At 38.7% G+C, this 12,037-nt stretch overlaps 1 protein-coding gene across 1 annotated transcript in view; it reads right to left on the bottom strand.

Moving 5' to 3' along the window:
* Positions 1-12,037, bottom strand: part of ssh2b (slingshot protein phosphatase 2b) — a 137,220-nt gene that overhangs the window by 94,581 nt on the left and 30,602 nt on the right. Inside the window, exon 2 of the mRNA XM_078422612.1 lies at positions 10,102-10,145. Coding sequence (XP_078278738.1) covers positions 10,102-10,145 — 44 coding nt within the window. The remainder of the gene's footprint in view (positions 1-10,101; positions 10,146-12,037) is intronic.

Raw genomic sequence — 12,037 nt, forward strand, 5'->3', positions numbered from 1 at the left:
TGAACCATACCCCATCTCTCAAATGTTGCAGTGAATGCAATGTGCTGCTTGTGTAAACAAATCCACCATTTTAAGTAGAACAATTACTGGCTGGAAGAATCATACACACATGTCCCTTAGGAACAGCAATGCTCTTTAAAGTACTAGATATAAAAACATCTGAATTTGGCTATTAAAGGGCACAATACTGAAAACTGCAGATACAACTTTGGGAAGTGTGATTATCTATGAAGAGAAAAATAAATGCACTCAGACTAACAAATATTAGCAAATTGAGCAAGAATTAAATTTTAGCTTAGTTCAGTGACACACACTGAGGTACGGTGAAAAGCTTTTGTTGTGTGCTAACTAGTCAGCAGAAAGACAATACATGATTAATGTTCCTTGAACTATAACTGACAGGAAGATAAATTGTTAAAGATAATAAGAATTGTTAAAGGCAATAAGAATTACATAGGAAACGTGAAAAGTATAAAGTTATAGTGAGAGAGAAATTTCTTACAAGTGAGAACAAGTGATTAGTTCAAAGCATCACAGCAAACATCTATAATCCAGTTGGAAATGTATATGCTGTGTAAGATCTTTAGGAATTATATTAGGTGTATGGAGACTTTTAGAACTGAGTAATGAGAATGTTCTTAGTGATGAGGCTTTGTACTAATGAAAATCCTCTATTAAACGACAAGTTGTGATGATCTGACAAAGTCCATAATTAAGTGGGTAATCAGTATAACCAGGTGGGGGCGTGATGGTAGGGTTGGATGATGTGTTTATGAGTAAAACAATTTCAGCTTACAAGTTCAAGTTCAACAGGATCATATGCTCTGGAGTTTGGGCCAAAATAACTTGTAACTCTGCCAAATCGTTAATTGAACTAAACTGATAGCTTATTCTTGATCTTAACTGTTTGCAAAGATTGCAGTGTTGTTGTTCAACTGTGAGGAGAATGATATTGTGCGTCAGCAAATGTTCAATGTAAAAAGCTTTTCATAAAAGGCGAATGGAATCCTAGACAGGAAATGTGGAAGAAAATCCATATGGCTTTGATCCTTGCTTTCGTTTCATGAAATTGAAGCCTATCTGGATAAAATACCAGTGCACGATGAAATATGCAATCAAAGAAATCTCCCTCCCCCCCCCCCCCCCTCACCTTCCAAGTTCTCCCACCTATCTTAGCTTGGACTAAATTTTACTGAGACCAATCACCAACTGCATTGCTATTAACACTGCAATCACGAACAGACCACTGGTTAACTGCAATGATTGATGGACTGCATAAAGGTACAAGTTACACTGGTGATCCCAAACCCCGCAGAAATATTAGTCATAGTCATATAGCAGACACAGCCCCTTCAGCCCAACTCAAACATGCCGACCAAGATGCCTTGTCCAAGCTAGTCCCAGTTGCCCATGTTTGGCCAATATCCCTCTATACTTTTCCTATCCATGCATCTTTCAAATATTGTTGGGGTACCTGCCTGAACTACTTTCTACAGCAGCTAGATCCATACACCCACCACTCTTGTGTGAAAATGTTGCCCGTCACGTTGCTATTAAATCTTCCCCCTCTCACCTTAAACCGATATCCTCTGGTTCTTGATTCCCCTATCCTAGGTAAAAGACTCTGTGATTTTACACACTTCTATAAGATCACCCCTCACCTGCTGCACTACAAGGAATAAAGTTCTAGCTTGCTTAACTTCTCCCTATGGCTCAGGCCCTCGAGTCCTGGCAACATCCTCATTGTCCTTCTGTTGTGTAATGTCCGGTGCTGAGGGATGGATATTCTTCGTGCCTGGCCTGACAATTTAGAGCCAGTGAAAAAGGAGTGCTATCAAGTTGCCCGACTATCAACAGAAGGAGCTAGACATGACCGGTTATTGCCCTCAGGATAACAGCTTGGATGGAAAACTTGGCACAACATAAAAGTAGACAGGTTTTAAACTCGGGGCTGTACACCAGTATGCAAATATGAATGCAAGCAATACTTTCATGGCAACAGACCTGGACTAAATTTAACCTCAATACCCCTGGCAGTAATCCTGGTGGTGGGGGAGGTTATCAAGGATAGAATTACTAGTCATTTGGGCCAATATAGATCGATTAGAGAAAGCAAGCAAGGATTGTGTCTACCTCATCTGATAGAAGATTTTTGATTATGTAATTAAGGATAATGATGGGATTGACATTGACATGGTAAATGTAATATTGCAAAACTACATTTGATAAAGTACTCCAGTATAAGTCGGCCATCAAGATTGAAGGCCAACTGAGACTGCAGCATCATGGATGAAAAGCTGGTAAAGTAGCAGAGCACTAACGAGAGGTGGCACTTGGACTGCAGGGAAATGTACAGTGCACTTCTCCAGGTTCAGTCCTTTTCTTCAAATACATTGATCAATTTCGACTTGACTTTACACAGCACAGTTCTAATGTTGCAGATAGCACAGAACTTGGAAGCATAGCAAATTTTGGTGCATTATTTCACATTTCAAGGCAATATGGAGAGGCAGGTGGAATGGGTAGATGCAATTTAGTACTGAGAAACATGGAGTAATATGTTGGCCAAAAGAGGCAACATATAAACTAGCAGGTATAATTCTTGAATGGGAATAAGAACAGATCTGGAGGTAGAGTTTGTTTGAAAGTGAAAAGACTTGTTGAGAAAGTGGTTACAAATGCACTGGGCCTTATTTGGATGATATTTTTATGGGCTTCTAGAAGGCATTCATCAAGCCTCATGAAATGGTTAATAAAAAATAGAGCATGGATGTATATGTATATGTGTTTATGTGTGTATATATGCAGTGTGAAAAAAGGCATATTGACAGACCTTGTGACAGATGCAGAATGGTTGGTAGCTGGAGTTTAAGGTGAGAATGCAAGAGGCGATGTACTTTTAACCCAACTAAATGATGTGAATAATGTCTAAATAGAAAGAGTTAATGAACTGTTAATGAGCAGAGGTGTTACCCGAAATGTCATCCATTCATTTCTCCTCTCCAGAGATGCTGCCTGTCCCACTGAGTTACTCCAGCTTTTTGTGAATATCTTGTTTATAAAATAATAGTTCAGTTGATCGAGTATGTCAGATTCTGATCCCCCCCCCCCCCCCCCCACCACATACACACACACACATACATGCTCTCATTTTTATTAACCATTTCATTAGGCTTGATGGATGCCTTCTGGAAGTCCATAAAAATATCATCCTTAGACATGCACTCATCAATCATGCTGGTTAGTTCCCCAAAATAATCAAGTACTTCGATGCGAGGGAGGAGTTAAGAAATGACTGCAATTCATTGGGCCGAAGTACCATCAGGAAAGACAAAAGCTGACTGAAGGGAGGTATCACAAAGTGTACTAGATATTCATAATAGAAACTGTAAAAAGATAAGAGCTTTCATGTCATTTTACTAGTTGGTCAATATGAGACACGAGAAATTCTATGAAACTAAACGGCTAATTAAAAAGGCAAAAGTTCAGTTGATCGAGTATGTCAGATTCTGATGACATAAAAAGGACTTGAAGGGTAAGAACTGCCGAAGTAATTGATAAAGGGAAACACTGGTTTCAAATTCAGCATAGCATGGTCCAAAACACAGAAACAAGGTCATAACTAAATGATCTGCTAATGGTAACTGAGAACTGAACATAGGGGATTCCAAGAACAACTCCTCTTGAAAACACTGTTTCTTTTAAATCCATTGCAAGAGGCAATCAGGATCAGTTTAATGCCTCATTTGAAAAGCATCATAAATGGGACAGGTTGGCAAACAACCATGATTCAGAATTGTCAAAGCTCATCAGGCAATACACACAACAGGATTAATGATTTATTTCCAAGATAAATTCTTTGGCAATCATTGCAGCATCACAGTCTATAAAGACTTGACCTACTGTATAAAGAGAAATTTATGGCTTTTGAGGCAGCTTTGTTTTTTTTCCAGATTCTATAAATTCAAAACAATAGCTGGAATAGAACTATTACTATGCAGTCATCTAATCACATGTTAGGTATTACAAATGAGCAAGACTTAACCCTCTATTTTCTTCTTCCCAGAAGGGATCGTGTGAGGTAGTACAACATTTTCAGATGGAAACTCATTTTACGCTTAACAAATGGCAGCATCCCACGCCTATTTTTTGTTTGACTCTCATCATAAACTGAAAAATACTTTAAGAATTTTTTTCTAACTTTTTTTTACCCTCATAAAACACAATAGCATGTGGCAGATTTTATACAGAGTTTTAAATAGGAGTCATCAAGAAATAGGGAATCTATCAGAGGTTGAAGTAAACATTAATCAATCGACCCAACAAAGCTGCATCTCTGATGTTTTCGATAAGTGGAAACAATTTCTCTTTAAAAAAGGCCTATTTTAAAGGCTTAAAATAGGCCTTTATTTAAGGCCTCCATTAGGTGACTTCACCTCCCAACACTCTCTTCCATTTCTTCCCTATCAATGGATGTCATTCATCTCAAAATAATGTATTCAATATACATAGCAAAATGGCAAGCTTTATATCATAGACTTCTCAGACATTCAAACTATTCATCCACTAAGAGAAAGCAAGCACATTATTCCAGAAAACTTTACTTCTTAAGTTCAAAGACAAAAATGTTAATTGCACATTGAGTAACGAAATAAAGTTGTTTCTGAAAGTTAAACATTATATAATACTAAGGCTAAAAAGAAAAATAATTAAATTACAAGTTTAAAAACGGGTTTCGCCATTCATTTCCATGTACATGAACCAAATAGAATAGTATTGGGATAAACCATTATGTTGTAAATTACAGATAATTATACAAAAGGCAATCAAAGTTGCTGAATTGATTTAAATTAGTTTGCACTTTCTTTAAAGTTCTAACCCATTATAATCTAGGTTTGGATTAGATTTTGAATAAATGAGCAATTAAACTTTCCATGAAGTAAAAATGATCACAATTTTGAACCAACCATCACATTGGAGAAACTATATATTTCCAGTTCCAGCTTCCTTAATAAGAGGTAGCCTATTCACTGATCCAATAATATTACTATGAACTTACTGCGGGAAAGTAACCAGGACTCAGTAGAGATATTTACCTCTTGATGTTCTTCCCTTTAATCAACACTTACCCAGAATGATTAGCAGCCGATCTGAGGCATGAGTGTTATCCCAGTGATATACAATTGTTCAGTTTAGTTTAGAGATGCATGCGGAAACAGGCCCTTTGGCATGCTGAGTCCACGCCGACCTGTGATCCCTGTACACTACCACTATCCTACACACTAGGGACAGATTACAACCAAAGCCTATTAATTTACACATGTACATCTTTGGAATGTAGGAGGAACCTAGGAAAAACCCACATGTTCATGGGGAGAACATACAAACTACAGACAGCATCCATAGCCAGGATTGAACCCGGGTCTCTGGCGCTGATAGGCAGCAACTCTACCGCTGCGCCACCGTGCTGCCCCAACAGACTATTACATCATCAATCGCGTCTACTCAAATGTTTAAAAGGATAGGGAGGCACAAAGCCATCCACGAGGGGCAATGGTGCAAAAACAGAACTGGGCAGAGTCGACTGCTGTTTGATTTATTTCCCAACAGTAATCAAACCCACCAATCGTGCATCATTCCTGTCTCCCAGCCTTTCCGATGAGCTATATAGTAATACCTTGGGCATTACCCAATATACTAAAATTCAATAATTTGCCCTATATATTTACCCTGCAAGCTTATCCATGCACTTCTTCCAAAAATAAAAATCTCTGCAATTTTATTTTTTAAATAGCTGAAAACATTGTTGCGGCAATGCAAAGCCTGTCATTTAAAGTATCAGCATACTCTTCCCTTTTTATTTTCAAGGAAAAGTGAACATTGAAATATTAGACAAAAAAAGTTACTTTGTCAACTGCTGAACTGAAAGCAGATGGCATCCCATTAGCTGGAATTTATTTACAGTAAAACACAATGCTCTGTTCATTTAATGTTGCATAATTATAGAAGAATGTCTTGGTTGCAACATATAAAGACCTCGGTCAGATGCAATCTTAACACCAAACACACTGCTCAGTACAGCTGAAATTATTTAAAGAATATATTTCAAAACAATGGATTTGTTTCAATGGATCAGATGTGGTTGCAATCCGAAAAAGCACAACTCCCAATTAGTCCCATTGAGGACATTGCAGCCTGTATAATTTTGGCAAAAGATTGTAAAGACAATTCCATAACCATTTAAAAGTCTAAAGCCATCTTTTAGGTAAAATAATGCAACAACCTTGCGGATTTTTGGTTTGCTTTATAATTTACATATTGGTGTTAAAAAGTAAATGATAAAATATCTAATAGTCTACAGCTAAGAAGCAGGGCATCATTTATGTTTCTAATCTCTAACCTCCTCAACATGGCCGTTCATTCTTTTCACTGCCATGTGCTTATCAAAGTTTGCCTTACGATTTCTATGCTATTCACCAAACCACCAGCGATGGCAGAGTGGGACTCACACTGATGATGGCTCGGGGGTAATTAAGATCTCCAGCACGGACCAGTAGATGTACTAGTGACTTCCATGTATTCTCTGCTACCGGCTGCAATGCCCCTTGGCTGTGATGACATTTACTTTGCTTCACTTAATACCCTCTATGACAAAATGTCAGCTTTTTCTGAAAGCATGTACTCAATTCTGGAATCATAGCTTTGAATCTTTACCCATCTTCTCTTGTTTCTCTAGCTCTTCTATAAGAATATGCACAGGACTACCTATCTAATTTGTCCAGGCTCTTATACAAGTTTATTATTAATTTTTCAGTTTTGCAAATTTATCCACTTGGAAACATATCGCTGTGATTTGTTGACATTTTATTGCTGCATTATTAATTTATCCACTAACTTGGTTAATCTGTAGCACACGATGATCTGCTCCACAAGACTTCACGTTCAAAGTAAGTGAATGGCCTCCTTATTGTTCCCATCCAATGATACCCCCCAAGGATAACCTAGCTTTATTTCTGAATAAAATACTTCTTCTTCACCTCGTGCACCTTGCCTCCAGGCATTAGAGTACTGTGGAAGCAAGGAGTTGGGCATCGGGTGCAAGGTTAACTCACAATTTATTTCTTGCTAGCAGAATACACTTTTGCAATGTGCTTCAAATAAAAACCAATATTGTGTAAACAATCTATCACCTAACAATTTGCTGTTAAGTTGCCGTTGAAAGAGTCATGGTAGTCAAGTTTTTTTTAAATCTTTTTTTTTTGCTTCCTTCTGCACCAAGGGACGGACCGAAGTTCTCTGGAGTCCAGGAATGAGTGGGTTTGCACATGAGCATTTGACAGCACTGGGCCTGTACTCGCTGAAGTTTAGAAGGATGAGGGGGGGACCTCATTGAAAGTCATAGAATAATGGAAGGCATAGAGTGGATGTGGAAAGGATGTTTCCACTGGTGGGTGAGTCTAGGACCAAAGGTCATAGCCTCAGAATTAAAGAGCGCTCTTTTAGAAAGGAGGTGAGGAGGAACTTCTTTAGGAAGAGGGTAGTTAATCTGTGGAACTCATTGCCACAGAGGGCTGTGGAAGGCAAGTCAGTGGATACTTTTAAGGCATAGACAAATTCTTGATTAGAACGGGTGTCAAGGGTTATGGGTGAAGGCAGGAAAATGGGATTAGGAGGCAGAGATCAGCCATGATTGAATGGCAGAGTGGACTCAATGGACCAAATGGTCTAATTCTACTCCTATAACTTGTGAAATTGAGGCAAATCTTGGGGTTTAATCCACACACTATGATTCCAAACAAACTCCTCTGTTGATTGATGCAATCATAAAGAAAGCCTATCAACACCTCTACTTCCTTACAAGATTGAGGAAATTCAGTATCTCAACAAATACTCTTGAACATCTACTGGTGTACAGTAGGGAGCATATTGACTGGTTGCATCACTGCCTGGTTCGGCAATTTGAACGTCCAGGAAAGAAGATGATTGCAAAAAGTGGTGAACACTTCCCAGTCCATCACTGTTACTGACCTCCCCACCATTGAAGGGATCTACAGGAGTCGCTGCCTCAAAAAGGCAGCCAGCATCATCAGAGACCCACACCACCCTGGTCACGCTCATTTCACTCCTGCCATCGGGAAGAAGGTATAGGAATCTGAAAACTGTAATGTCCAGGTTCAGGAACAGTTTCTTCGCTACAGCCATCAGGCTATTAAACACTACAACCTCCAAATAGGCTCTGAACATTATTTTTGACTTTACATTATTATTATTATTGTCTATTTATTTGTCTACGTTCTTTTATATATACACTAAACGTTTTTGTTATTTATTATGAGTTTTACAGAGTGAAATGTTTATATATTTGTTGTGCTGCATGCAAGAATTTAATTATTCCATTTTGGGACATATATGAAAATAAAACTCTTCACTCTTGATCACCCACATTAATACCTACAGCCAAACGATATTAACTACTGCAATTACTGACTTTGTTTCAACAGCAGCATCCCCAAATCCATTGACCCCAGGAAAAGCCATAGCTCACTACCATGTATACACTTGGAGAATTAAGGGAAATGTAAAAAACTGAAAAATCTCAGACTTTGGAGAATTAAAAAATCTCTCCAAAACAGTAATATGACAGAGTTTTCCAATGAATATTAGTAATTTTACCTAATTCCTCCAGTCAGCCTTGCCCTGCGCGTGGATAATTGGGACATTTATATTCTAGTACAAAAAAAGATACAAAGTGCTGGAGTAACTGAGCAGGTCGGCAGCATCTCTGGATAACATGAATAGGAGACATTTCAGGTCATGACCCTTCTTCACATACCCATCACCTATCCATATTCTGCAGAGATGCTGCCTGACCTGCTGAGTTACTCCAGCATTTTGTATCTTTTTTTGTAAACCAGCATCAGCAGATCTTTGTATCTATACTCTAGTACATCACCACTGAAAAGCTCCCTGTGATCCTTACCATAAAAGGTGTTGATTACTAGAGACATCTCCAAAGGAATGAACAATCCAGTGACGATCAGCTCGTGCCCTGCTCTGGGGAACACATTATTATGGGCATCCTTCCCTTTCAGAAGAATTTGCATGTGTTTGGGCACCATCTAGAGGTAGTGAACTGTAAGTTGAAGAGTGACATAGATACAAGGAACTGCAGATGCTGGAATCTTGCACAGAACACAGTGTTGGAGGAACTCAGCTGGCCAGGCAGAAGGGTCCCGACCGGAAACGTCACCAGTCCACCCCTCCAGTGATGCTGCCTGACCCACTGAGTTACACCAGCACTATGTAGTCAATGTGGGCGAGTGTTGTTATTCCTGCTGCAATTCTGCCCCTTCTTTTCACGCTACCAGATGGGACGAATCCAGACTTTACAGTTTTCAAATGTGTTTCTAAATTCTGGATAGAACAAAACAACTATTGACACAATTGGTTGTGTTATGAAGTAAATATTAATACGGCATGGAACAGCACAGGAAAAGGCTTTTCGGCCCACAATGTCCATGCCAAACATGATGCTGTTAAATTAATTTCTTCTGCCTGCACGTGATCCATATCCCTGCATATTCATGTGCCTATCTAAAAACATCTTCAATGCCACTATCCTATTTTGTCAGGTGGCCTCCACCACCATCCCTGGCAGCATACTCCAGGCACCCACACGCTGTATATAAAAAAAATAGAAGCATTCATAAAAAGCAAAAACATTAATCAGGAATTTAATTAGCAAAGAAAAATTATGTTTGAAACCATTTACTGCAACCCATTCTCATTTTGGACTATCTTACAAATTTGTATTACCGTACACATTTAGTATTAATCTTTTTTCCCCCTAAAGTTGAAGATGAATCAAAAATATTTACAACTTACAAGGGTTAGGAGTTTAAAAGAGAGGTTTAATCCTTCTGGATAAGGTGCAAAAGGCATTGGGAACAGGTATTTTAGTAATAAGAAGCATATATCTAATAATTAAAGTCCTAAAAAGAGTATTTCTTAAAATATCAAGGCTTGTAAAAAAACAGTTAATTTTTTCTTATAAACGTTAACAAAATCTGATCTTCGCTAAAAGTAAGCGACAGTTCTTACCTTCGTGGTTGGGATCTGCGTTCTTCGTCTACGCTGTCTACCTCCTGCAAGATTTTAAAACAAAATCAGAAACAAGTAATAAAAACTTTTTTTTTTCATTACCATACAGAATAAGGTCAGAAGTGATAGGAGCAGAATTAGGCCATTTGGACCATCAAGTCTACTCCACCATTCATGGCTGACCTATCTCTCCCTCCTAACCCCATTCTCCTGCCTTTTCCCCATAACCAGACACCAGTACTACTCAAGAATCTATCTATCTCTGCCTTAAAGAATATCCATTGATTTGGCCTCCACAGCCTTCTGTGGCAAAGAATTCCAGATTCACCACCCTCCGACTAAAGAAATTCCTACTCAGCTCCTTCCTAAAGGAACATCCTTTAATTCTGAGGCTATGACCTTTGGTCCTAGACAGTCTCACTAGTGGAAACATCCTCTGCATATCCACTCTATCCAAGTCTTTCACTATTCACAATATAATAACGGAGGAATGAAGCATTCAGGCACAAGGGTAGTTTTGGCATTGTAGTAACAATTATCACATGATGAAAGTGACCTGCTATCAGATGCAAGTTATAACTTTCCACTGTGAGATTTCTGGCAACAAAAAGCAACAAGTTAAAAAAAAAAAAATTATTACAGAAAATGCTGTAAAAAAAAAGAATCAGCATCTGTGGCAAGTGAAGCAGTTAACGTTTCAGGTCTAAGACCTTTCATCAGGTCTGGCCCTTCAGCATTTAGTTGATTTACTTCTGATCTCCAGCACCTGCAGTTCTTTTGATTGTCATTTTTACAAGGCCAATGAGAGCACACATTGTCCACCATGAGTAATGAGCTGTGTCGGAGTGTCAAGCTGTTGGGGTTAATGTTAGCAACACTGCGTGTATTAAACACTGGAAAATTTGGCAGCAAATTCTGGAAGATTGTCATTTGACCCATAGAGCACAGGAACACTAAGTTCATGTGGAAAAGACTTGGGCTTCCTAAGCAGTAGAACAACATTTAAATATTCTGCAAACCAAAAGTACAAATCTGATTACTCTCTTAAATGCCAAGTTCTTGCTTCATAAATCATTTATCACTTCCTCACCCCGTCCCACATTCCAGCCCAAATGTTTGATATACTTGTCCAACAGAAGCAACTCCTCCAACATTTCTCTGTAGCATTTTATATCGCAGCTCCCGCCAATCTGGAACACCATCTTCCCTCCACTGTCCCAGTGCAAAGTACTCTACCTCAGAAGCCCCAACATGACAGAATCACCCTACTCTTGCTACATATTTCACTGTTCCGCTTCTTCACCAGTCCCCTCATCTATCCATCCTCCTTACATGAGACTGAGTGAGAGAACACAGTGAATCCTAGCCTACTGCATATATTATTTACTGTTTAGTTTAGTTTATTTGGCATTCCACTCCTTACAGATCATGCAACAGTTTCATTTTCTTTCTTATCACCTACTCCCATATCCTTCTCTTTCCAGCGGTCTGAATCCATACTACACCCAGTCACTATAGAACAATTTAAATTCATTATTTGTACTTGTTCCAACTTTTTTTCCATTAACAAATATAAGAGCACAAAGACTTCAATAGCAAGTGCAGCAGCCTGCACTGGTTACCACTAGATGGAGCAAAAGAAAGAGCAACATTTTCCAACCACTTGTTCAGAAACATCTCACCTCAGTAACAAGCAATTATAATTTCTGCGCAAGTCCCTTGGCCTGTTGTATTTGACCCAGTGCATCGAAATTTTTGATTCTAAACTAATTAATGAATACTTTCTTCATGGCTTTAGTTCTTCTGGTAGCATTTATCCAGTTCCTTTATGTTCTAATGAAGAGCTTTCAGCTTGAAATGTTAAGGAAGGAACTGCAGATGCTGGTTAACACCAAAGATAGACACAGAATGCTGGAGTAACTCAGCAGGACAGGCA

Source organism: Rhinoraja longicauda, chromosome 26, assembly GCF_053455715.1.
Source record: "Rhinoraja longicauda isolate Sanriku21f chromosome 26, sRhiLon1.1, whole genome shotgun sequence".
In the NCBI taxonomy this organism is placed as follows: domain Eukaryota; kingdom Metazoa; phylum Chordata; class Chondrichthyes; order Rajiformes; family Arhynchobatidae; genus Rhinoraja; species Rhinoraja longicauda.